Source organism: Sinocyclocheilus anshuiensis, unplaced genomic scaffold, assembly GCF_001515605.1.
Source record: "Sinocyclocheilus anshuiensis isolate Anshui unplaced genomic scaffold, SAMN03320099.WGS_v1.1 scaffold769, whole genome shotgun sequence".
NCBI classification, from domain to species: Eukaryota; Metazoa; Chordata; class Actinopteri; order Cypriniformes; family Cyprinidae; genus Sinocyclocheilus; species Sinocyclocheilus anshuiensis.
Window position 1 is genome coordinate 147,989 of NW_015539878.1, and position 24,619 is coordinate 172,607.

The following is a 24,619-nucleotide window of genomic DNA, read 5'->3' on the forward strand; positions in this document are numbered from 1 at the left end:
TTTTTACTCCAAACTCACTTCATAACGTCAGTCGAGTGTTTGAAATAATCCTTATAATAATAATAATGTCACAATCCTTCTGTGAGATGATGTGGCTTCTTACACAGAATAAGGCACGCAACATATTTCATAGTATTTAAGCAGTGATAAAGGCATTGCATTATAAATATACTTTATTTTAATGAAAATTATAATAATAAGAACTCCGATAAACCGTATTAGATTAGATTCAACTTTATTGTCACTGTGCAGAGTACAAATATATTGCCGTAGTCGTGTGTTTATTAGTCACGTTGAATCAGTGAAAGCAGTTGAATCTTCTGTTTATTCAGCTGCAGCTATAGGCATTTTCTGGGTTTCTTCTGCGAGGCGTATTTGGAGTTTCAGCGCGAGAGCGCCCTCTGGCCTTTGGATGGAGATTTACTGCTGATCACAGAACCGTGCTTCACTGAAAGATACGCATGACAATCGCAGCTTCTGTCGAATCGCGATCTCGATTTCATTTCGATTTATCGTGCAGCCCTACATATGGGTGAATCTAATGAAACCAGTCAAGAACATGCCCAGGTCATATTTCAACCCAGATGAAATTAAGAAGAATATGCAATTCAGTTTTCCATAAAAACATTTTTTTGCATGGCTACATTCTTTTTAAGATTTTTTTTGTGCACACTACCCCAATTTTAATTACCATAATGCACAAAAATGCATAGTGCAAAATAAAATATGAATAAGATAATTATTTATTATTATTATATATCATGGTCATATTTCTAATGCCTTAAATTATGCTGATTTTAATTAGAATACTAAAATAGTATTATTAAGTTTATTTTACAGCAGTGAAATCTTACAACAGTAATATTTCTTATTTTGTTCTTAGTAAGTTTTATATTTTGACTTTATTATTATTCATTTGTATTACTATTATAACTATTATTATTTTATAGCTATATTGATTGTAGTAATTGTTAATATAAATAAAAATAAAATTAATTAAAATAAATAATTTTATTACACTTATATTTTAATATAGTAATATACACTTATATATTTTAAAATTGTATTTATTATTTTAAATTATTTTATTTTGTTATTTTAATGAATTAGAACCACCAATGTGAGATAATAAAAAAAACAGGTATTTGTTTTTAAAATTAAAAAATGAAAATTTGGGGGAAATGTGCTAAGGTGTAATGAAAATGGTCACATGCTAACAATCTTAATAGTCTTAAAAATAGGGCTTCTTATTGTTTATTCAAAATATACTTTCTTTCTTTTTCTTTTATGACCATTGACATGTTTTTAATGAAATTCACCCTTTTATTTCCCACAAATGGCTTAAAACGATGTGTAATGTGTGTGATTACAGTGAGACGAGCAGTGTGAGTAACAGCAGTGATGGGGGCCTGTACACAAACGACGAGGGAAGGCAAGGTGTGTGCACTCATCTCATATATTTCCTAATCAGCATTTATCACGTACAGAATGAAGAGCACGTGTTTGAGTGTTGTGTGTGTGTCTCAGGCGACGATGAGCAGAGCGATTGGTTCTTTGAGGGCGAGCCGGGCGGGGCGTGTGGAATCGCGGGTGTGGTGCCGTGGTGGGAGAGAGACTCTAACGAACTGGACCTCAATGACCCCGTGTTCAACAGCATCCTGACCGGAGCGTTCCCGTTAATGTCACAGGGAGCTCAAAGAGGTGAGTGCTCAGACACACAGCCTTCAGCTCTGGAGTATAGTTCACATGTTTGTCCACCAGAGGACAGAGCTCTACAACCCATAAGAGAGAGCAGTAATGTCTGATAGAAACATAAATCTTCATCTTATTATGTGAAAATCTAAATTCAGAATATTAGCATTAAATACTTGCATGCTAAATGTTAGTTTTGTAATTTTACAGTTGTAATGTACAATACTTATTATTTTTCTCAAATTCTCTTTTTTTATTTTACTCTGAAGTATTACAATAGTAATTTTTCTCATCATATTTTTATTTGGTAATAATATTATTATTACTAATAAAAAAATATAAAAGTTACAAAATGTTTCTTTAAAGGGGTGGTTGACTACTTTTTTTCTAGGCTTGATTGTGTTTATGGGGTGCAGTGTAACATGTCTTCATGCTTCGCTTTAAAAAAAAAAGAAAAAGTTTTTATATATTGTACCTTTATTCTATGCCGCTGTCTCCATTGTCATTTGAACAGCTGGTTGACTTCCTGTTCCTAAATACGCAATGGGCTCAGATTGGTTTGCTGGCCCAGTGTATTGTGATTCGTTAACTATGTATTGCATGTTGTCCGGAAACATCGCTGCCCTTACCATTACGGGCAATAGTTGCATGTGCTCCGGTTGAAATGCCGCGCAACATAGCCTCGCCCCCTTTGTTGCATGTTCTCGGGGGCAGAGTTTATGTTAATAGGCCCTTTTCACATGACGTCAAACAACTTCCGTTCTGACGCGAAGCAGGGTATTCTTACTTCCCCCAGCATAGTAAGCGCTATCGCTACCAGCATGGAGTTCACCCAAACGCTTGTACAACTGCCATAAATACGATTAGAGGATGACTACTGCTGTCTATTCTCGTCCTCATTCAGGGAGAGACGTCTGGCATCTCAAACGAACTTACCGAATACCGATCGGTGAGATTTGCCGCTTGAAGTCGAGGGAGGAGTTGAAAACGGAGCACTGCAGTCACTGATTCTTTATGGATGTGAAACTTGCCATGTAGTAAAACGATTTAATAAAAAAAATATGACTTGTGTCCGTGTCATTTCCCCATAGTAAATAAAAACAAAATCACGTTGTTTGTCTTTTTATTGCCGAACTATACAGGGAATTTAATTTACACAGTGCACTCACAAATTATCCAAGGAATGACATAAACCGAAATAACAAGTGAAAAGGTTTCAAGTATGTATTTCGTGTGAACACATAATCGTTGTCATACAAATCTGAAAGCAAGCAGTTGCGGCAAGCAAGCCACCCATCTAAAGCAGATGCAGAAAAACGTTCGCAAAAGAACCAGACTGTAAGTACATTAACATCATTAGTCTTAACTTAAATAAAGTCTTTCATATTTCAAGTTTTTCCTACATTTTCCCGAGAAGTCTCCGGTGTAAAGGTATAACGGAAGTACAGATACACTGCTTTGCGGGAAAGCGGAAGTTAGCTGACATCACTGTGAAAAGGGCCTATTGCAGGGTTTGTGACGTCGCCAGCCCGGAAAGTAGCTCGTTGTAATCCCTTCCAGTCGTAATTGTAGGCATTAAACAGACTTTTCTTTAAAAGACAATATCTCCATTTGCATTGAACTTTTTAGCGTCGTAACTTTGCAGATATTGTTTATGATCAAACAGCAACATTACACACTAACTAAAGTTAAAAAAGTAAAATCACAATCAACTTCCCCTATAATACTTGTTTTTTTTTTTTTGAACAGTGAAATTACAAAAGTAATATTTCTTTTTTTATTTAGTAGTAACTATTATTTTTTGACTATTACTACTACTATTATTTCTATTATTATTATTAAATACAAATTATATAAGTTATAGATTTTTTCTTTAATGCTCAACTTTTTGAATACTTGAATACTACTATTTTTTATTTTATTGTGAAATATTACAATAGTAATATTTCTTACTTTGTTTTTGTTAAGTAACATTTGTTTTTATTTAACAATAATTATTATTATTTTGCTAGTAAAAATAAGTTGCACACTTTTTTTTTATCCTTTTTTAATTTACAGTGAAATATTACAATAGTAATATCTCTTATTTTGTTCCTACTTAGTAACTTTTATGTTTTTAATTAGAATTATTATTTTTTTAAATCACTTTTTAAGTCGCAATGACAATTTTTATCAGAAAAATCACAATTATATTTTCCCCCTAAATCGTGCAGCCTTAAAATGTGGTATCTGGTAATGGTGTCCGTGTTTTAAGGAGGTCTATTATATCTTGAGAAAACGATTTATTCCTGTTCATTTAGAGCATGCGTGTTAATCTTTAGGCCGTGTCTCTGAATTGTCCTGTTTTTCAGGGTTTCAAGCGCGGCTCGCACGGCAGGCCTGTCTTCAGCAGTCACAAGTATGTGCACTTGTCTAAAGTATCAACTCATTGTTTATAATTTATGTATATGTAATAAATGTAATGTTCTTTCCCAAAAGGGAACCTCTCAAGGAATTCCTGATCGATTACCGAGATTATCCCAGGATCCTCATGAGTAAGTTTTAGTGTTTTTATGCGGACTTATTCATTTATTATGAATAATTTACATTTATGCATTTAGCAGATGCTTTTATCCAAAGCGACTTACCAGTGCATTCAGGTTATACTTTTTTTTTTTACCAGTATGTAATAATATAATTGTTTTATGCATCCATTGTTTTTTTTTTTATATAAATGAAAGATAAAATTGTCAAATTCATAAAGTACTTAATTTGCTGTATTGCCTAAATAAAAAAGATATTGCTGCTACATTGTTATTTAATGATTTTTATTTATTCGATTTATCATTTAAATTATATTAATTCAATTGATCTTTTAAATGACATTAACTAATGTAATGGTTACTTTATGAGCAATACATTTTTGAGTTATTTATAATATAAATTTACTCAAACTATGATATAATATTTGTGTAATATATCCCCTATCAGTAACTTAATATTAGGCTTGTTTTAAGTGTTTGTTTGTCATCTGCAGCTCGTGGTTCAGCTCTGGGGCCAGAAGAGACCAAGTAAGACGTGCTTTGATAAATCTAAGCTTTATTTTCTGTATGTTGAGTTTCTGGCCTGTGTGTGTGTAATAACTCTTCATGTGAAAATCTACTGTGACGTTTTACATGTGTCTGACATGTTTGCATATCTGCAGTTGCTTTGGGATTCTCGTAGCGACAGAAGCCACAGGAAAAGCTGCTCTTTAAAGACTGCTAGCAGGTAATAATATATATAATATATAGTAATATAATGGCACCAGTTCGCTTTTCTGTATCCTTCTGCCATAGTCTAATTTCAAAATACATAATCTTAGCATATTTACCTAAGCAGTAAGTATCCTAATCTCTCCCTCTCTCTCTCTGCAGACAAACTAGTGGTCATCTTGGCTCTTTGTGTACTGGAGATATAAAGAGACGACGGAAAGCTGCGCCTGTGGGAGCCCCGTCATCCTCAGGTAACACACACACACACTCATTTACCATCACAGAATGATCTGAAATGTTTCTGTAAAGAGACGTCAGACCCACGTTCTGAATAATAAATGTAAATGGTGCCCTCTTCTTTAACACAAATGCTTCATGGAAACATGCGACCCGCGTGTCGTCAGGAAGAGGCTTGTCGCTGTGGTAACGGTAAACTCAGTGGCGGTTATGTGACGGGATTGGCAGCTGAGCAGGCAGATCAGTGCTGATCTCGTTTCCTCATTAAAGAACATCATTTCCTGCAGTGATTTGTGACGCAGAGCACATGGCCACGGCCCTCAGGGGTCAGAGGTCACAGAGCTTACCAATTTCTCAGAAACTTGTTAGAGTTTATGAGGAGCAGGAACTGTGACGTGTAATATCAGGATTATTTGAAACACAACTGAGGAAAGCACTCTCCACTGAAGTTATGAGATTTTCAATGCAACCATGTCCATTTGCATGCTAACACTTTACAGTAAAGTCCGAGTTTGAATGCCATGAACTAAAAATGGACAACATGTCATGTTTTGGTCACACTGTATTTTACAGTGTTCATTCATTTTGTTATGTATTTACATAAATCATTACAGAGTAATTCTGATTAACTACATGTACTTGCTGTGTCCACACTGGAAGAAAAAATGTTTTATAAACAATTTTCTCTCAGAAATTGCTAGTAAATTTCACAAATAATTACAAATAACAGCAAATAACTCGTTGAATTTATCATTAAATTCTGAAGTAGACTAAAAAAAAGTATTTTCTTGTAAAATATATTCCAATGATCTTTGTTTTATTTACAACTTTAAAAAAATAATTTCAGTGCATTTCACACTTTATGTTTGTTAATAGCATGTTAAGTTAATCTGAACATCTGGTAATGTTAAAATGTATCGGTATATGTAAAAAATTAACATTAACCAAGATTAATAAATTTTGTGATGGTATTGTTCATTATTAGTGCATTTTAGCTATTGCATTAACTAAGATTAATGTATAGAACCTTATTGTAAAGTGTTACAGTTTCCATTAATTTAATATCGTAAAGCTATAAAGTTAAAGTTATACTTAACGGTTTAAAAAAAATAAAATTAAAATTAAATGAATTTTAAATAAAATCCGCAGAGGTAAATCCTTCCACTTTGGAAAAGAACATATTCATGAAAATAGTCACATTATAAAATTTCAATATATATATATATATATATATATATATATATATATATACAGTGGGTACGGAAACTGAATACTTTCCGTACCCACTGAATATATATATATATAAGTGGTGTAAAAATTAGCGCATTAATGCAGGGGCGGGGCTAGGGTTGGCCACCCCACTCACAACTGCTGCTTCTGTCACTTTTTCTCTTGACAAGAAGTGCATTTATTCAGTAGCAGAACGACTTGCGCTCCACTACACTTCAGCACCAGGCGCGAGTCAAACGAGCGCGGAAACAGGACTGTGATGGCAGCGCATGCTCTTCAATTGCACGTACAAAAGCCCCAGTGTCCTGACATTTTATCCAACCCGTCAGATTGTCCTACCAGGGTTTACTGCGTATGCGCACATCAATTTTATAGAGAAATCAGTATTGGTATCATTGATACTGGCCTTCAGTCATAAAAAAAGATGCCATTAAACAAATATTTAAAAAATACTGTCTTTATGTTGTTTGTACTTGAAGATTGAATGTGAAATTATTGCAATATAAAATTATGTTTAAAATCTAATGTAAGGTGAGATTAATCGCGATGTGCGATTAGTACATTTTTTTTAATTGATTGACAGCACTAATATATATATATTAGTGCTGTCAAATGATTAATTGCATTCAATATTGCGTCCTTTTTCTCATGCTGAACAACAATATTAAATGTATCTGCATTATTGTAAGGGTAGGTTTAGGGTTTGGGTAGGTGTAGACTTTAATTAAACAGAATCTAATTGGTAGAAAAAATTATTTATTGTTGGTTTCTTGTAGCTGTATCCCTTCTAGCTACAACCGTGAATATAACACATAATTACTGTATTTCCATTACTGTAAGGGTAGGTTTAGGTTTTTTCGTTGTCGAATTGTACTACCCACTGTTTTAATGAGAGGTAGCAAAATCTGACAGGGAAGCACAAATCGACAGAACACCGGTGCGTGCTGTAGCCTGTATCCTTTCATATCAAAGCGTGAAATAAACTACGTCATGGGCGGCGCTAGGGAGGGGCTAGCAGGTGCTTCAGCACCCCCAAGAAAGACAAAAGCACCCCCACAGATTTTTTCCTGGAATCAAATATACAGGCTGTAGCCTATTGTATTTAACAAATAAGCTGATTAAAAAAAACACTCTTTATGCATGCATAACTCGTGCAATGCAATAACGACTTGATTTGCAGCTGTCGCACATTTTGTAATGTCATTATAGCATTTTATTTCAAAAATGGAGCGCTTACTTGTGCCAAGTAGGCCTGCCCCCGACTAAAGATTTTTCTAGTCAACTAGTCGTACGTTATATTAAATTGATAAATATAATAATATACTAAATCATCCTTTAATATATAGGCAGGCGTATTATAGCCTATTCTGTGCTCGCGCATAAAGCAATTGCCTCAAAGCACCGGCAAATTGATTATGAATGTGTTGGGGGAAAGAAGACATTTTAATTATTTATTAATAAACTAGTGCTTTCTGAGTTGGTGTCGGCTGCAAAGATGAAGTTGCCGAATGTCGACGCTGACTCACCATAACTCACTCTGACAGGTGTCTGTACAGGGCAATTTTTTTAGAGAAATCAGTATTGGTATAATTGATACTGGCCTTCAGTCATAAAAAAGATGCCATTAAACAAATATTAAAAAATATACTTTCTTTATGTTGTTTGTACTGGAAGATTGAATGTGAAATTATTGCAATATAAAATTATATTAAAAAACTTTAATGTTAGTTGGGATTAATCGCGATTAATTTCAGAAAAATGTGCGATTAATTAGTAATGTCTGTATGTATTTATATTTATATACTGTATTAAATTTAATATTTACATTTTACATTTGTATATTTACACATTACATTGCACATATATCTTTTAAAAATTTGAAAAGTTAATATTTTTGGTTAACTAAACTTTTTATTGGACATTTGATCAGACATTTTATTTATTTTGTGGGTTTTTAAATGCACTTCACGCATGAGTTCATCTTAAGATCTTACTTAAGGACTCTTTCAACCCATTAAGTGCATTACAAGAATCAATGAGCTTTACCGTTTAATGTAGATTATCCCGTTCTCTCCGTGTCTCTCTCTCTCAGGTGTGGTGGGTGAGTGCACTGCTCCTCTGCCGGAGTCAAACGTGGGGAACCGTATGCTGCAGAGTATGGGCTGGACCCCAGGGTCGGGCCTGGGCCCTGACGGCAGAGGCATCACGGAGCCCATTCGTGCGTCTCAGAGGCCGAAGGGAGCCGGACTGGGCTTCAACTGAGCTTGAGCCTAGAACAGAGAGAGCAATTCATGCAGCGACAGCAGCTCGGGCCCTTCTCTCCGTTAACCTCACCGTTAACGGCAGCCAGCCAGCAGAGGGCAGCACTGAGGTGAAAAGATGACTGACACAATGAAACAAAATAGGACACCTGCGCTGGCCCAGACAAGGACTGACTCTAGAGCTGCCTTACTGCCACCACACACACACCGACTCATTTCAACACGAACGTTAAAGCAAACGAATTAACTTCAGAAAAAACATTATTCACCAAAAAAGTATCATTACAGTCAAGAATTTGCCATTTGTAATGAAAATGTTTCTACAGTATAGGATGAATTTAATGAGGAAATATTTAACCGGACAAATCATAGGGAAAATAAATAATAAATTACATTTTGCATAACAACAAATGAAGCCTGTTTATAGGACCTTGAAGATTTTGTGCTTTATGAAATTATTTTCATGTTAATTAAGCACATTTCTCCCAACATTCGTTACTGTCATGTAAAAAAAAAGATTTTGTTAAAATGAGAGTTAGTTATATTCAGTATAATAGTGGCAGTCTTTATTTTTTCACATTGCAACAATGATATGCACTTAATTGTCATCAAAACTAATAATAGTACTAAAAACAGGCTTCATGCAAAGTAGGATTTATTATATTATTTTGATGTTTTCACTCAGTAATTCAACACCCTGCAGAAGTATTTTAATGAGCCTTTGGGTCCTTATCAGTGATGTTAATTACAAGGCAACAGCCAAACCTCAGCGCTCGGCAAATACCAGTGGAAATGAGCAAAAACAAATGTATTATTATTATTTTTTTCGAAAACAATTTTTAAATACTTTCACCTCATAAAAACCAATGTGTTTTAGCAGAATAGTTCCGTCCAAATTATCGTCTGTCTCCTGTATTCATTTGATATTTGTATATCTGATGTCGCTGATAACATCATTTGTTACCTTTTTTGGTAATTGAAAATAGTTTTTTTCACTTAATATATATATATTTTTTTAAGTTTTTGAATCCTGTTTTTTGACGTTTGTGCAAATATCATGCACTAATAATGAATGTCAATACCTCAGCCAATCACATGCTCATGAAAAGTGCATGTATGAAATACTGAAACGATGCAGACTGAAGCAAGCGAGCGCTGCTCTTTTACGTGACTCAACACATGCGTGTTTTAATAATGTTATATGAGGGTTTGGAGTCCACTTTGTTTATTTCCGGCGCGAATGATTCGACATTCAGTGAAATACGTGTATTTCTCAGCAGAGTTTGAGTAATGAATAGGATTAATTGACTGAATTGGCTTAAGCGTTCGAGGAGGCGACACGTTTACTACTGACGATTTCTGGTTGTCACGAGGTGAAGATTATGCCATTGTTGGGTAAACACTTCAATGCCTCTTACGAACAATCCCAGATGATTGGAGAATCTATTATCTTGGCAGAACGTTTAGGAATCCGCTCGCTAATACAGGAAGAGTCTTTGAGCCGAATGTGACATCACTTCCTCTCCAGTGTTTGAGAGCTGTACTTCCATGAATGAAGATAAGTGTTTTTTAAATTTTGGTTTTGGGAACACGTTGTATTTTTAACCATGTTTGCACTCAAGAATGAACAGTTTTCAAGTGGTTGTTGACATGAACGAGGAGCATGTCAGGTTTGTCTCTTCCTGTGATCTGTACAACATGCCAAACTCACAAACATGCCACATTTGTTTACATTGGCCTTTTTGTCGTTTTTGCCAATTTACATATTAGGAGTGTGTTCTGAAGTCAAAGTGACGTATTGTTCATATACTGTAGATCAGTATTAAAGTGTTCTCTGCTCTAGGTTGAATCTTTGAATCTTTCCCATGATGCAGAGTTGTTATAGCTGACTAAAATCAAAACCATGAAATTTAAGAAAACGAGATCAGTTGAAATCAACTTTAACTGAAATAAAATGTTTAAGGTATTTTTTTGCCATTACAACATCACTCATTTTTATTTAGTTTAACTTGATGTACTAAAATAAAAAAGATGAAATAAAATGAATAAAAACTATATAGACAAATAAAAATGGCAAAAACACACAATATCAATTACCAAAACTTTATTTAAAGTGACAACACACAATTTATATGTGTGTGTGTGTGTGTGTGGGTGTGTGTGTTTATATTAATAAGTTAAATTAAAAATACTTCAAATGTAAAATATTTGTAACATTTATTACAAAATATGAATAAAAACTAAAATACTATATATACGCTATAATAGTATCTGGCACTAAAACAATTCCATTTAAACATACTTTCAAGACAGCAAAAATAGTTTGAAATTAGTCTCAGGATGTGAGGGAATTTTGAAAATAATCATGTTAATTATGAAATACAAATATTTTTGAAATAATTTAAAATGTATGTTTTGTAAAAGTCTTCGTTCCCTCCAAAAATCTTGACTTTATTTTATTAGAAAGAGCAGCTTGGACAATCTGTTAAACATCTCCTTTGTTGTTCTAATGCAAGAAAACCAGTCCTGTGGGTTTACAAGACCCATGAGGGTGAGTAGATGAACAACTTTATTAGGAGAATACTCAATTCTCATGTTGATTGTCTTCAGGGATGTGTTTTATGGCAATTATTTCGTATTCTGTGTGTGTTTGTTGTGATGACTATCAGAGGACAGATCAATACTCTCATCAGTACAGCTGATCTGGAGAGTAATTATAACTGTGCAATCTAGCAGAAAATTATACCAACAGACTCTACGCTTTCTGTTCTGCTTAGCAGCTGATATGTTGGAGATGTATTCAAAGTGTCCAGAGTCAGTGTGAACAACGGAATCCTGATTAGTTCTACAACAGAATGCAGTTCATTTTTTTGTAAGGCCGTGTTCAAAATATGGGATATGAATATTTAAGATATATTTATCTTAAATATTATCTTATGTATCGTATAGATACATAAGATATTTTTCAACAATTAATTAGCTGTCAGTTCAACAGACTATCAAAATGTTTTGTAATTTGAACTCTTGAATAGAACTGAGAAAGTAAAGACCAATGATGTGTTTAAAGGTACCTGCTTATGTCTGAAGTTAATTTTTAAAGTCTGATAATCTATCTATCACACATCTATCTATCCATCACACATCTATCTATCTATCTATCTATCTATCTATCTATCTATCACACATCTATCTATCCATCACACTATCTTACTATCTATCACACATCTGTCTTATCTATCACATCTGTCTATCACACATCTATCTATCACACATCTATCTATCGTCACACATCTATCTATCACACATCTATCTATTTATCTATCTATCTATCTATCACACTATCTTATCTATCTATCACACATCTATCTATCTGTCACACTCTATCTATCACACATCTATCTATCTATCCATCACACATCTATCTATCACACATCTGTTATCTATCACACATCTGTCTATCACACATCTATCTATCTATCTATCTATCTATCTATCTATCCCACACTCTATCTATCTGTCACACTCTATCTATCTGTCACACATCTATCTATCTGATCACACATCTATCTATCTATGTCTATCTATCTATCTATCACACTATCTATCTATCACACTTTCTATCACACTATCTATCTATCTATCACACTATCACACATCTATCGCACTATGTCTATCTGTCTATCTATCACACTATCTATCACACTATCTATCACACTATCTTATCTATCTCACACATCTATCTATCTGTCACACTATCTATCTATCACACATCTATCTATCTATCTATCTATCTATCACACATCTATCTATCACACACACTCTATCTATCACACATCTATCTAATCACACTTTCTATCACACTATCTTATCTATCTATCTATCTATCTATCACACATCTATCTATCTGTCACACTCTATCACACATCTATCTATCTATCTATCTATCTATATCACACATCTATCTATCTCACACGTCTATCTATCTATCTATCTATCTATCTATCACACATCTATCTATCTTTCTATCACACATCTATCTATCTGTCTATCACACATCTATCTATCTATCTATCTATCTATATATCTATCGCACATCTATCTATCTATCTAGATAGATTTTTCTTGTGAAAAAGAAAGTCCAACTCAACATGAGGGTTAAAAAGCTGTGTCATCATCTGTCTCTGTGCGTGAGACAAACGAGATGAGAATCGTCTCAGTCAGAGGAAATCCAGCATGTAATCCTGCTCAGCTCATCACTTTGAGACCTGAGTTACGTAACGCTCAGCACACAGGTAACGACTGTCACTGATACATATCTACACAATTTCATAACAGGATGAGAGGAGAGAAATGTGACAGTAAAGTACAGTACATTCACCAACCACCTGATGACTGTTGCACAAAACTGGAAAATGCTTTCTTGATTTCTTAAAGTGTCTGGTTTTATACATCATACATCTTAGGTGAGTAAAGGCATATAGGTGATGTCAGTCAGTTCGTCTTGAACCAGGGTTGATTCACTAAACGCTTTTGATGAAGACCTAATTACAGGATTTGCCAGGTTAGTGACATTGTATTTTTGAAAGAGGCCTGAGTGCAATGATGAACTGACTTTAAATGAAATTGATTGTTTACTGTTGTCCTTTTGTATTATTACACACTATTTTTTTTTTCCTATTTAATACTGTAAAGCTGCTTTGACACAATCTGTATTGTTAAAAGCACTATGCAGTTGCACTATATATAATTTAAATTAGTAGCGGAATTGTATTTTATTAAGAATCTCTACACTTTTTCTGCTATTTATATGCAAGTAAAGCTTTCTTTACACTACTTTACAGATATGCAGCTTTTTGGTTCACAAGATGGTAACTGATGGACTGGAGTGGTGTGGATTACTTGTGGTTTATTGTGATGTTTTTAATCAGCTGTTTGGACTCTCATTCTGACAGCACCCATTCAGATCCATTGTTGAGCAATTTCTCCAAATCTGTTCTCATTAGGAAACAAACTTTTCTACATTTTGGATGGCCTGAAGGTGAGCACATTTTCAGCAAATGTTCATTTTTGGGTGAAATATTCCTTTAATATGCCAGATATCATGTTTGCTCATTAGAGCATAAGCATAAGCAGTTGTGCTCTCATGCAGCATCCAGGACTGCTGCTATATGGGTTAACTTATAACATGTTTTAAAAGACACCAGCAGTGAATGCCATGGAGATATTTGCTCTTTGTGATGTTATGAACTGAGATCTGTACTGCAGTGGTCAGACCTGTCTGTCTGATCTGGGTTTAGTTGTGATCTGGAGGGATGAGGAGGATGTTTAATGAGGAGCGTTTCCTGCTGTGTAGTCTGCAGTGCAGAATCAAGTAAATGTCGGACTTAGACACAGAAAGCGTTGAGATCTCCTTTTGTTTTTCAGCTCAGTGTATGTTTGCTCTGGGCACATGAGTGGACAGAGGCTTTTCCAGCTAATACCACTGAAAACACTGTCTGTTTACCTCCTGCATAATGGAGGCTTTCTCATTTCAAACACAAAGTTACACTTGATCTCGCATAAACACCTTATTGTTTCTTAAAAGTTTGCTTAGCATTAGGCTAATGACCTGTGCAGGAGATGATGCCTTGTTGTGTTAAATGCAATTTTGAAGACAAGAATTGCAATAATATTTATAGTGGAAATCTTTATGTAGCCTTCAGATTTGTGTGTTCAGACAACACTTGGATAGTTTTTGATACTTTTATGTAAGTCGCATCCCTTACCATGGTAGTACCATGGTTTTACTGTAAGTGCCCTGAAGTACAATGTAAATACTAGCCTTTATTAATATAGTCATCATGATGCATAGTGTTTATCAAAGTATTACCATCTGATACCGTTACTATGCATATTTCTAAGCCTATATAACTGGTTTGGTTATAAAATAAAACACTGTCTACACTCAAATTTCAGTACTGCCTTTAAAATATCGCGTGTAGGCTACTATAGACAGCTTCAATAATGACAGCGTTTCAGTTTTGCGATTAGAAATGATTCATGTTCTTTGTTTTCGCGTTTTTCTTTCATTTAACTCTCAAAATGAAGCTCCATCTTCTCACCTGAGCAAGGCTTATGAATATTCAGTAGAACGCGCCCCCATTGGTCGATTATCTGCTGACGTTGGCATTGAGGCGGGAACAACGCGAAACGTGTATTCAATATTCATAAGCAGCCCTGCCGGGGTTTTTATCGTTTGCGCTCGCTGCAGTAGCAGAAACGCAGTGAGGAGAAACAGACGAGCTTTATTACAGTAAACCCTTGCAGACGAAAAGAAGAGAGACGTTTAGTGTTTTTCACAGTTTTCTCAGGTTATGGTTTCATTATTAGCTGTCTAATGGATCTAGTGCAGTTTTTTCACCCGGAATCTTTTTCCTTCCCTTCTGACCAGAACAAGTAAGTAACTTATAAATGTATTAACTTCATTTGGGGCATAATTAGGCTTTTATATGTACTATCGTATTGTACTTCATTTGCGTTACTGGAACTTTGCTATCTATTTTTATCTATACAAAATATTAGCCTATAGTTTCCCCTTTATATATAGGATATACAAGATCATATAGCAAACAAATTGAACAAAATGGCTATAATGGTCTTGGACTGATTAAAGAAGATCTCATATTCGTTTATAATATGTAGTAACAATTTACTATGATTGAGGGGGGCATGTGACTTACATGAGTAACTTATACATGACATGTATTTGATTTATTCTATTGATTTATAATAAGAGAACGATATGCATGTTGGAATGTGATAGAGAGTAAAACCTTATGTGATCATGAAAGACATACATAGTCATGAAAGACAAATTTTAAGAAGAAATGTATTTATTTATTTGATCCCTAGATAGATATTCAGTTCAAGATTGATCAGTTATATAATTTGACTATAAAAGATGAAATAGTAGATGGAATAAACATGTTGTTCCATTAATAAGCAACTTATTAATATATTAATAATACATATTTTAGATGCACATTCCACTTGCAAACTGTCCATCATCAGACTAAGATCACTAAGATTAAAGTTTCCAATTAGAACTATACAACAAGAGAACCTGTTTAAGTTCCTCAAAGACTTCTTATTCTTTAGCCTGTTGGTTTCTGGGTTCTTTAAAGCACCAGATGTTTTTTTTTTTTAGAAACCATCACGCTTTAAAGGACCCAGAAATCAATATGTTGATTGGAAGAACATGTAATGTACCATCAACTATTGATCAATCTTCATTTTGAACCGAGTAAATGATTACTGTACTGAAAGGAATGCAGTTGTAGTGATCTACCCCACACTTTGAAAGAGTTGAGAAACTATATGGAAAAATCACAGCTATAATCCTGCTGTATATTCACGTAAGAATCGAGGCAGAGCGCTTTAATAAGCACACGTTCTGGCAGCGTTCACCGACCGTCTTACAGCAATAGGATTTGAGACGTGTGATGGAGTCACAGGTAATTCCTCTGCATCCCAGACAAAAACCCTGATGGGCTTTAGGATCACGTTACTGGTGTGTGTGTGATGGAGTGATAAAACAGGTGTGTTCAGGTGCTGTGTGTGCTGTAAACATTACTTCTGACATAGTGGGAAATAAAAAGAAAAAAACACTAATTTGCTGATCTGTCAGATTGGAGCTCATTTCAGGGATTCATGCACTGTGAAACAAATCAAATTTACAGTACAAGTGGTTTGAGGTTCATCACAATTGTCTTTCCATAAGCCATGGCTAATAAAAATACAAACATTATAAACATAAACAATTTGTAGAACATGCACAGTGTGACCTGCACAAGGACAAAACACCATCAGGGTGATACACATGATGTTAAAATAATGCTTTTACGACTATTAGTTTTAATGCTGTTTAAACATTAAACAAACGAGTTTTTTTTTTGTATGTTTTTGAAAAAAGTATTTTATGCTTACCAAGGCTGCATATACAGTAATCATGTGAAATATTAGTACGATTTAAAATAGGCTAAACGTAGTTTATTCCTGTGATGCCCTGAAGCTGAATTTTCAGCATCATTACTCTTCAGTGTCACATGATCCTTCAGAAATCATTTTAATATTCTAAAAATTATAATATGCTGATTTGCTGCTCAAGAAACATTTCAAATGATCAGTGTTGAAAACAGTTGTGCTGCTTAATACAGCCAATCCATGTTTTTCATTCTTTGATAAATGAAAAGTTAAAAAAGAACAGCATTTATTTGAAATAAAAATCATCTGTAACATTTTAAATATCTCTATTTTTGGGCAATTTAATGTGTGCAAAAATAAATAAATAGATAGATAAATACAAATAAAATTAAATCTAACCCTAAACCTTTGAACCTTACAAAAACTATGGAAAAAGAACAGCATTTATTTGAAATAAAAATAATCTGTAATATTTTAAATATCTCTATTTTTGGGTAATTTAATGTGTGCAAAAATAAATAAATAGATAGATAAATACAAGTAAAATTAAATCTAACCCTAAACCTTTGAACCTTACAAAAACTATGGAAAAATATTTTGTGTTTGAAAAAAAAAATAATAATTTGCCATAAAATCTGAAATAAAATAACAATAATTCACTATGAAATATATGTATTTTCTTTAATATGGAGTTTGACTATATAATTTTGTACAGTTATTATGCAGTAAAATATGTATATTTTTATGAAATTTGAATTAAAGTAGTTATTTTTTATTTTAATTTACTTCCAGTTAACATGTTTTTACTGCAGCATTTTACCTCTTTCTTTTAAAATAGCTCACATTTACAGTGTGTGTAATAATAATCAAATGGATTGTAAAGATAATGCAGGCATGCATTTGTCTCCTTTTCTTAACTCTCATTATTCTCTTGATTTCCAAAGCTTTCTGGAAACGTTGTTGTCGATCGACGGACACTGTCCCGCCTACATCAAGACGGAGCCATCGAGCCCTTCCTCCCTGTCGGACAGTCTGACCCAGCACAGTCCCGGGGCGTCGTCAGACGCTGGGAGCAGCTACAGTTCAGTAACTAAAGATAACCCAACAGGTCTGGACTCTCCCACTTCATACCCTGCGGCTGAGGCGGATCTTAGGCCTCCTGGCGCCCCCTGCAGGCCGCTGGAGGAACCGCTGGAGAAGAGCGGATACGGGCTGAGCTCGGGCCCCAAACGCCTGTGTCTCGTGTGTGGAGACGCTGCATCTGGTTTTCACTATGGAGTGGCTTCCTGTGAGGCCTGCAAAGCATTCTTCAAACGCACTATTCAAGGTCAGGACACTAATCAGATGTGTGTTTGTGTGTCCATCCTTCGGTGTTATTTAGTAGTAGCATTGATATACTGTTATTGATTTTGTTAATATTTTGAATTACATTAGATATTTTCTGTTTTTATTTTTGCTTAAAGATTTAGAAAATTGCTTGTCATTTTTATTAGTGTCATTTTAGCGTTTATATTACGTTTTAGTTATTTTAGTGCCTCAACTTAAACTAAACAGAAACAATGCTGCCTTGGCATCACGCTGAAATCAAATTAAAAATAAAGTTAGTTTGAGTTCTTTTATATTTGTTTCATTTCAATAAATGTTTTTTTTATGGCTTTAGTTTTAGTGAAAGATGATAACCCTGGTCTTAGGGCTGGACAAAAAAATATCAATATATATTGCGATATATTTTTTTTCAATAACGGTGATATGATTTTTAAACACATTTCCGATATTTCGATATACATTACCAGTGTTTCCCAGTCATACATTGATTTATTTGTGGCGGTTGACTTCCTTGAATAAACATGAGCACTGCACGTTTCAAAATCAAAATGTGGCACGGGTGTTTTATATGAATGTATCTTTGACGGGAAAGTCGTGGCCTAATGGTTAGAGAGTCGGACTCGTAACCCAAGGTTGCGGGTTGAAATCTCGTACCAGCAGGGATTGTAGGTGGGGGGAGTGAATGTACAGCGCTCTCTCCCACCTTCAATACCACGACTGAGGTACCCTTGAGCAAGGCACCGAACCCCCAACTGCTCCCCGGGCGCCGCAGCATAAATGGCTGCCCACTGCTCCGGGTGTGTGTTCACGGTGTGTGTGTGTGTTCACTGCTGTGTGTGTGCACTTAGGATGGGATAAATGCAGAGCACTAGTATTCCGAGTATGGGTCACCATACTTGGCCTCACGTCATGTCAACTTTTGAAGGGAACCAACTGTCTTCAGAAAAGTTTCGATGGCATTTTCATCTGATAAAGCAGCGTTCATGAGCGGAGCCGGAGCCAGCCGTTACCGGGGAAACCGCTATTACTGCCGCTCTAAAGTGAACAGTGATTTCACATTTCTTGTTTGTATGAAGGCTAAATACAAGTAAAAGGTGAACATTAATTTATTTGTCTTTTTTTTTTTAAATATTATACTAGTCAAAAGTTTTTGAACAGTAACATTTTTAATGTTTTTAAGGAAGCCTGCATTTATTTGATCCAAAATACAGCAAAAGCAGTAATATTGTTAAATATTTTTACTATTTAAAATAACTGCTTTCTATTTGAATATATTTTAAAATGTAATTTATTCCTGTGATGCAAAGCTGAATTTTCAGCATCATTACTCCAGTCTTCAGTGTCACATGATCCTTCAGAAATCATTCTAATATGCTGATTTGCTGCTCAAGAAACATTTATATTTATTATTATTATTATCAATATTTAAAACAGTTGAGTAAAAAAAAATGTCAGGATTCTTTGATGAATAGAAAGATCCAAAGATCAGCATTTATCTGAAATAAAAAGCTTTTGTAAATATATATATACTATATATATATTATGGGAAAGAAATTATAGAAATTAATACTTTAATTTAGCAAGTATGCTTTAACTTGATCAAAAGTGATGATAAAGACATTTATAATGTTACAAAGGATTTCTATTTCAGATAAATGCTGTTCTTCTGAACTTTCTATTCATCAAAGAAACATGAAAAAAAATCTACTCCGCTGTTTTCAACATAATAATAATGAATGTTTTTGAGCAGCACACCAGAATATTAGAATGATTTCTAAAGGATCATTTGACTGGAGTAAAGATGTTAAAAATTTAGCTTTGAAATCACAGGATTAAATTACATTTTAAAATATATTCGAATAGACAACAGTTATTTTAAATAGTAAAAATATTTGACTGTTTTTGCTGTATTTTGGATCAAATAAATGCAGGCTTGGTGAGCAGAAGAGACTTCTTTAAAAAAACTTTAACAATCTTACTGTTCAAAAACTTGACTGGTATAGTGTAGTTTTTATAGGAGGAGGTTTCAGAGACTTGGCAAATTAATTTTTAAAACGTTTGTAGGTACAGACATCTGCTATGGGAGTTCTTGTTTTTTTTTAATATATACAATTGTTCATCTATATCGGAATTATATTGTATCGACCGAAATTAAGAAATATATTGTGATATCAGTTTTGGCCATATCGTCCAGCCCTACCTGGTCTGTATTAAATATATTTATTGCATAGTAAGTGAAACTTTCTTTTGGTACATTTTCATCTTGAAAATGTGAATACATTGCACAGTATCCAGTGTGATGTGCTTTGTACACATTTTGACAAATATAGTAGGTGATTCATGTGTTTAAAAGTTTAGGGTCATTAAATTGATCAAATAAATGTTTCTGTTTCAAATAAATGCATCATGGTTTCCACAAAAATATGAAGCAGCACAACTATTTTCAGCATTGATAATAATCAGAAATGTTTCTTGATCAGCAAATCAGCATATTAGAATGATTTCTGAAGATCATGTGACACTGAAGACTGGAGTAATGATGCTGAAAATTCAGCTTTGATCACAGGAATAAATGACATTTTGAAATATATTGTAATAATAATTCTAAATATTGCTGATTTTACGGTGTTTTGTTATAAAATAAATGCAGTTTGTCTAGTTAGTTGCACAGGGGGAAAGTGTGTCTGTGTGTGTTTGGTACACAGTTTTTGCTAGATGAATATTTTGATGGTAATGATGGTCTGTTTGTCTCTGTCAGGAAATATCGAGTACAGTTGTTCGGTCAGCAGAGACTGTGAGATCACTAAAAGGAGGAGGAAGTCCTGTCAGGCCTGCCGCTTCACTAAGTGTCTGTCTGTGGGAATGCTGCGAGAAGGTGAGAGCGTGTGTGCGTGTGTGTGTTTCTCAGAAAAATCTCACAAAAATGTCACATTTCTCTGCAGAATCCAAAGAAAATGAAGCCTGATTTACTTTATTTTTTTAGAACGTTTTTCATGTTTAAATTGTATAATTTTAGATTAATGAATTTTTTTTTCTGAGAACTGTGCCTAATTGTCATAAAATCCTCATTATACATTTTTTTTTGCATTTTATTTTTGCCGTGTTCTTGACAGGTTTGGTGAGATTCGCTACATGCAGTGCAATAAATAACATGAATGACACTCTATGCAGGTTCTCTTGATTTGTTTTGCTATGAAAGTGTCTGAGATTAAGCACACGCATATCATGGGCTTCTTAAATATGCAGCTGTACTCGTGCAACACAACCGTAAAAATAATAATTATACGCAGTCAGCAAAGCGTGTTATATTAGTGCAGGTGTGGAGTCGCATTATTGCTGGCCTGATTTTATTTCAGTGCACCTGCTTTTTTTAAAAGTGCTGCCAAAAATGTATAAAAGCCAGTTCATGCAGCTGTTTATTTCAGTCAAGCTCTTTTTTTTGACATAAGGAGCAAGTTGTTTTTCTCATCCCAGAATCTATATGTGTGTGTGACTCAGGTGTGCGTTTGGACCGGGTGCGAGGAGGACGGCAGAAATATAAGAGGAGAATCAACTCTGATTCCAGTGTCTTCTTCAGTGTACAGCAACCTCACAGAAAACAACGTAAGAATCACACCGCACCTCAGTCAGAAACGTCTGTGTCTTAGTATATGTGGCCAGGATTTCTAAATTGACTAAAATGTCCTGGTTTTCCAGAAGAGTGCAACAGTCAGGTTCTGGAAAATAAAAATGTCCTTAATTTTCTCCATTGGGAAATTGATTTTTAACAATAACTTATTAATAGTGCTGTCAAACGATTAATCGCGTTAAATCGCATCCAAAATAAAAGTTTTTGTTTACATAATAACATAATGGGTGTACTGTGTATATTTATTATGTATATATAAATACACACATATGCATGTATACATTTAAGAAAAATAAGTTATGTTTATATTTTAAATATTTTTAATAGATAATATAAATTATATAAATATATACATGTAAATATTTTCAAAATATATATTGTATGTGTGTGTATTTAATGTATACCGTACACACACATATATTATGTAAACAAAAACTTTTATTTTGGATGCGATTAATCGTTTGCGAGCACTACTTATTAACCTTTAAATATAGACCTACTATGTGCTCCGAGGTTATCAATTGATGGTGTATGCTTTTGTTGAAGCCATCAGTTTGCATTATTTCAACATGTTTTAAATAATCGTGTTTAAAACAAAGAAACTACCTTACCCATGATGCTGTAAAGAAAATTCCACCAATCATAGAGTCGCAGAGAGCAAACCGCATCAAACAAGTGCTGAGCTCCGCCCACTTCAATTAAGCACCACTAATAATGTAATCGAGTCCATTTCCTCATGCTCTCAAAATATAAATATGTGTGTATACTTATATTTCTCCATCATTTTTAATGTCATTTGCAATGGCTGATGGGATTGTAGTTCTTTCCTTCATTAATGGCGATAAGTAAACAGTCATGTACCTTTGTCTTTTTGTCTGATTTTAAGACATTTTTTGCTTCAAATAAAAGTTTGTAATATTGTGATTTCTCCTCTTAGCTGGTTGGCTTGGTTAATTGCTTATAGCACTTTTTTTTAAATCCCAATGGGAAAAATGAATGGAAAAAATACTTCTAGAACCAGCGGTGATAAAAAAAAACAAAAAAAGTGGGCAGGCATTAATGCACTCTATTCATACTTGCAGAAGGTAATGAATGAAAATTTGTTTGACCAATAGCATGCAGGCATTGTACATAATCGACCAATCACGGCGTGTGAGAAGGCAGGATCTACAGAGAACAAGCAAAGTAATGCAAATTTGTGTATATAATGTATGAGGACTATAGAGAGCATGTCAGCAGGAAAACAAAGCCAAAACCTGTACATTTTAGGCTATTTAGAAATCCGTCCAGGGCATGTCTAGGAAAAAGGATGTATGGTTGCCCTATATGTGTTAATATTCTGTGTTTCTTTCTGTTAGCGTCCTGCAGCACTCAGGGGGAGAATAAGGTGGTGACCCTGCTGTTGGGGGCGGAGCCAGAGAAGGTGTGTGCCATGCCTGACCCCGCCCTCCCCGACAGTGACATCAAAGCCCTAACGACCCTGTGTGACCTCGCCGACAGAGAGCTGGTGCTCAACATCAGCTGGGCCAAACACATACCAGGTACTAACAGACCAAAGAGACTTTAATTACACACACACACACATGTATTATCTGTTATTTGTTTTGGATACACAGAGATAAAGTGCTGTTAGTTCGGATGCGTTTCTGTGTAACCTAACAACACACACAGATTCTGTGACACTGGAATGTCAGATGCATTAGATGTTTTTAGAGGAATTTGATTATGAAATGTCTTCCTGTACAGAAGACATCAGTTCTTTTAGCAGCTCTAAACACACACAAGTGTCTCAATGAGGATTTTTCATAGACTTTTGTTGTCATTAAATCTTATGTATTTACTACATACTAATTCTAATGTTTGCTTTATTTATCAATAATATTTTGAGGACGTCCTCTGTCCTCTTCCTCATAGGTTTCGACAGATTCAGCTCATTTTTATAACTGTATCTCAGTATCTACACACACACACACACACACACACACACACACACAGAACTGGCCAGCACCTGTTTTTGTGTTGATACTGACCTCTGTAGTAATGCTTACAAAACAAACCACAAAACCAGGTGTGTGTGTGATTCTCCATAACATGTGACTGATTATATGCCATAGTTTTGTGCACCAGATTACAGTATTTGGTAAATAAACACAATTTGTCGCATTTGAGAGAATGTTAAGTGAATATTTCACATTTATCTGCACGAGGACATACAACAGACTTCGTTTTTATAAAAGGTTAATCATATTGACTACACAAATTATGGCATGAAATGCAAAAAAAAAAAAAAAACTGCATTTTTTTAGGTTTCACGTAACAAAAATATCTAAACATCCTTAAAATAAGATACGTTCCCTTGGGAAATAAATTGTACACCAAAAAAGTCCACACATTATAATAATAAAAAAACTTTTCATTTTAGAAAATTTGTGCAAGGACCATTCAACCCTTTTACATAAAATGTAAAAAATTCAGTATATAAAACTAGGAACGTATTGTCAGGTCTATACTTTAAAACAATAGTTAAATTTACTATTAAAAAAGTAGTTTCCAATTGGAGAGTAGAGCACATACAGACATAATATTTATTTGTATATATATATGAAGAGCATTTATTTAAAATATAAATCTTTTCTAATATACACTACAGTTCAAAAGTTTGGGGACAGTAAATTTTTATTCTTTCTTTTTTTGAAAGAAATTAAAACTTTTATTCAGCAAGGATGTGTTAAATTGTTAAGAAGTGATAGCAAAGATTTATATTGTTAGAAAAGATTTATATTTGGAATAAATGCTGTTCTTTTTAACTTTTTATTCATGAAAGAATCTTGAAAAAAGTATGTTTCCAAAAAAATAAAAAGCAGCACAACTGTTGCCAACATTGATCATTCTAATAATAAATCAGCATATTAGAATGAGGATCATGTGACACTTTATACTGGAGCAATGGCTGATGGAAATTCAGCTTTGCATCACAGAAATAAATTATATTTTAAAGGATATTAAAATAGAAACCATTATTTTATATTGTAATAACATTTTGCAAGATT

General features: G+C 34.1%; 2 protein-coding genes across 6 annotated transcripts in view; both read left to right on the plus strand.

Annotated features, from left to right (window-relative positions):
• The window catches only part of LOC107685352 (G patch domain-containing protein 2-like), a 13,621-nt gene extending 4,092 nt beyond the window's left edge, over positions 1-9,529 (plus strand). For all 5 annotated transcript variants that reach the window (XM_016481903.1, XM_016481906.1, XM_016481904.1 and 2 more), the window contains 8 exons: positions 1,373-1,437; positions 1,528-1,701; positions 4,044-4,090; positions 4,171-4,226; positions 4,709-4,742; positions 4,877-4,941; positions 5,088-5,176; positions 8,485-9,529. In XM_016481903.1, the coding sequence (XP_016337389.1) occupies positions 1,373-1,437; positions 1,528-1,701; positions 4,044-4,090; positions 4,171-4,226; positions 4,709-4,742; positions 4,877-4,941; positions 5,088-5,176; positions 8,485-8,654 (700 nt within the window). In that variant the 3' untranslated portion in view covers positions 8,655-9,529. The remainder of the gene's footprint in view (positions 1-1,372; positions 1,438-1,527; positions 1,702-4,043; positions 4,091-4,170; positions 4,227-4,708; positions 4,743-4,876; positions 4,942-5,087; positions 5,177-8,484) is intronic.
• A 5,363-nt stretch (positions 9,530-14,892) lies between these two features.
• LOC107685376 (estrogen-related receptor gamma-like) overlaps positions 14,893-24,619 on the plus strand; it is a 16,552-nt gene continuing 6,825 nt past the window's right edge. Inside the window, exons 1-5 of the mRNA XM_016481942.1 lie at positions 14,893-15,088; positions 17,560-17,942; positions 20,700-20,816; positions 21,440-21,544; positions 22,928-23,110. Of these exons, the coding sequence (XP_016337428.1) occupies positions 15,030-15,088; positions 17,560-17,942; positions 20,700-20,816; positions 21,440-21,544; positions 22,928-23,110 (847 nt within the window). The 5' untranslated portion in view covers positions 14,893-15,029. The remainder of the gene's footprint in view (positions 15,089-17,559; positions 17,943-20,699; positions 20,817-21,439; positions 21,545-22,927; positions 23,111-24,619) is intronic.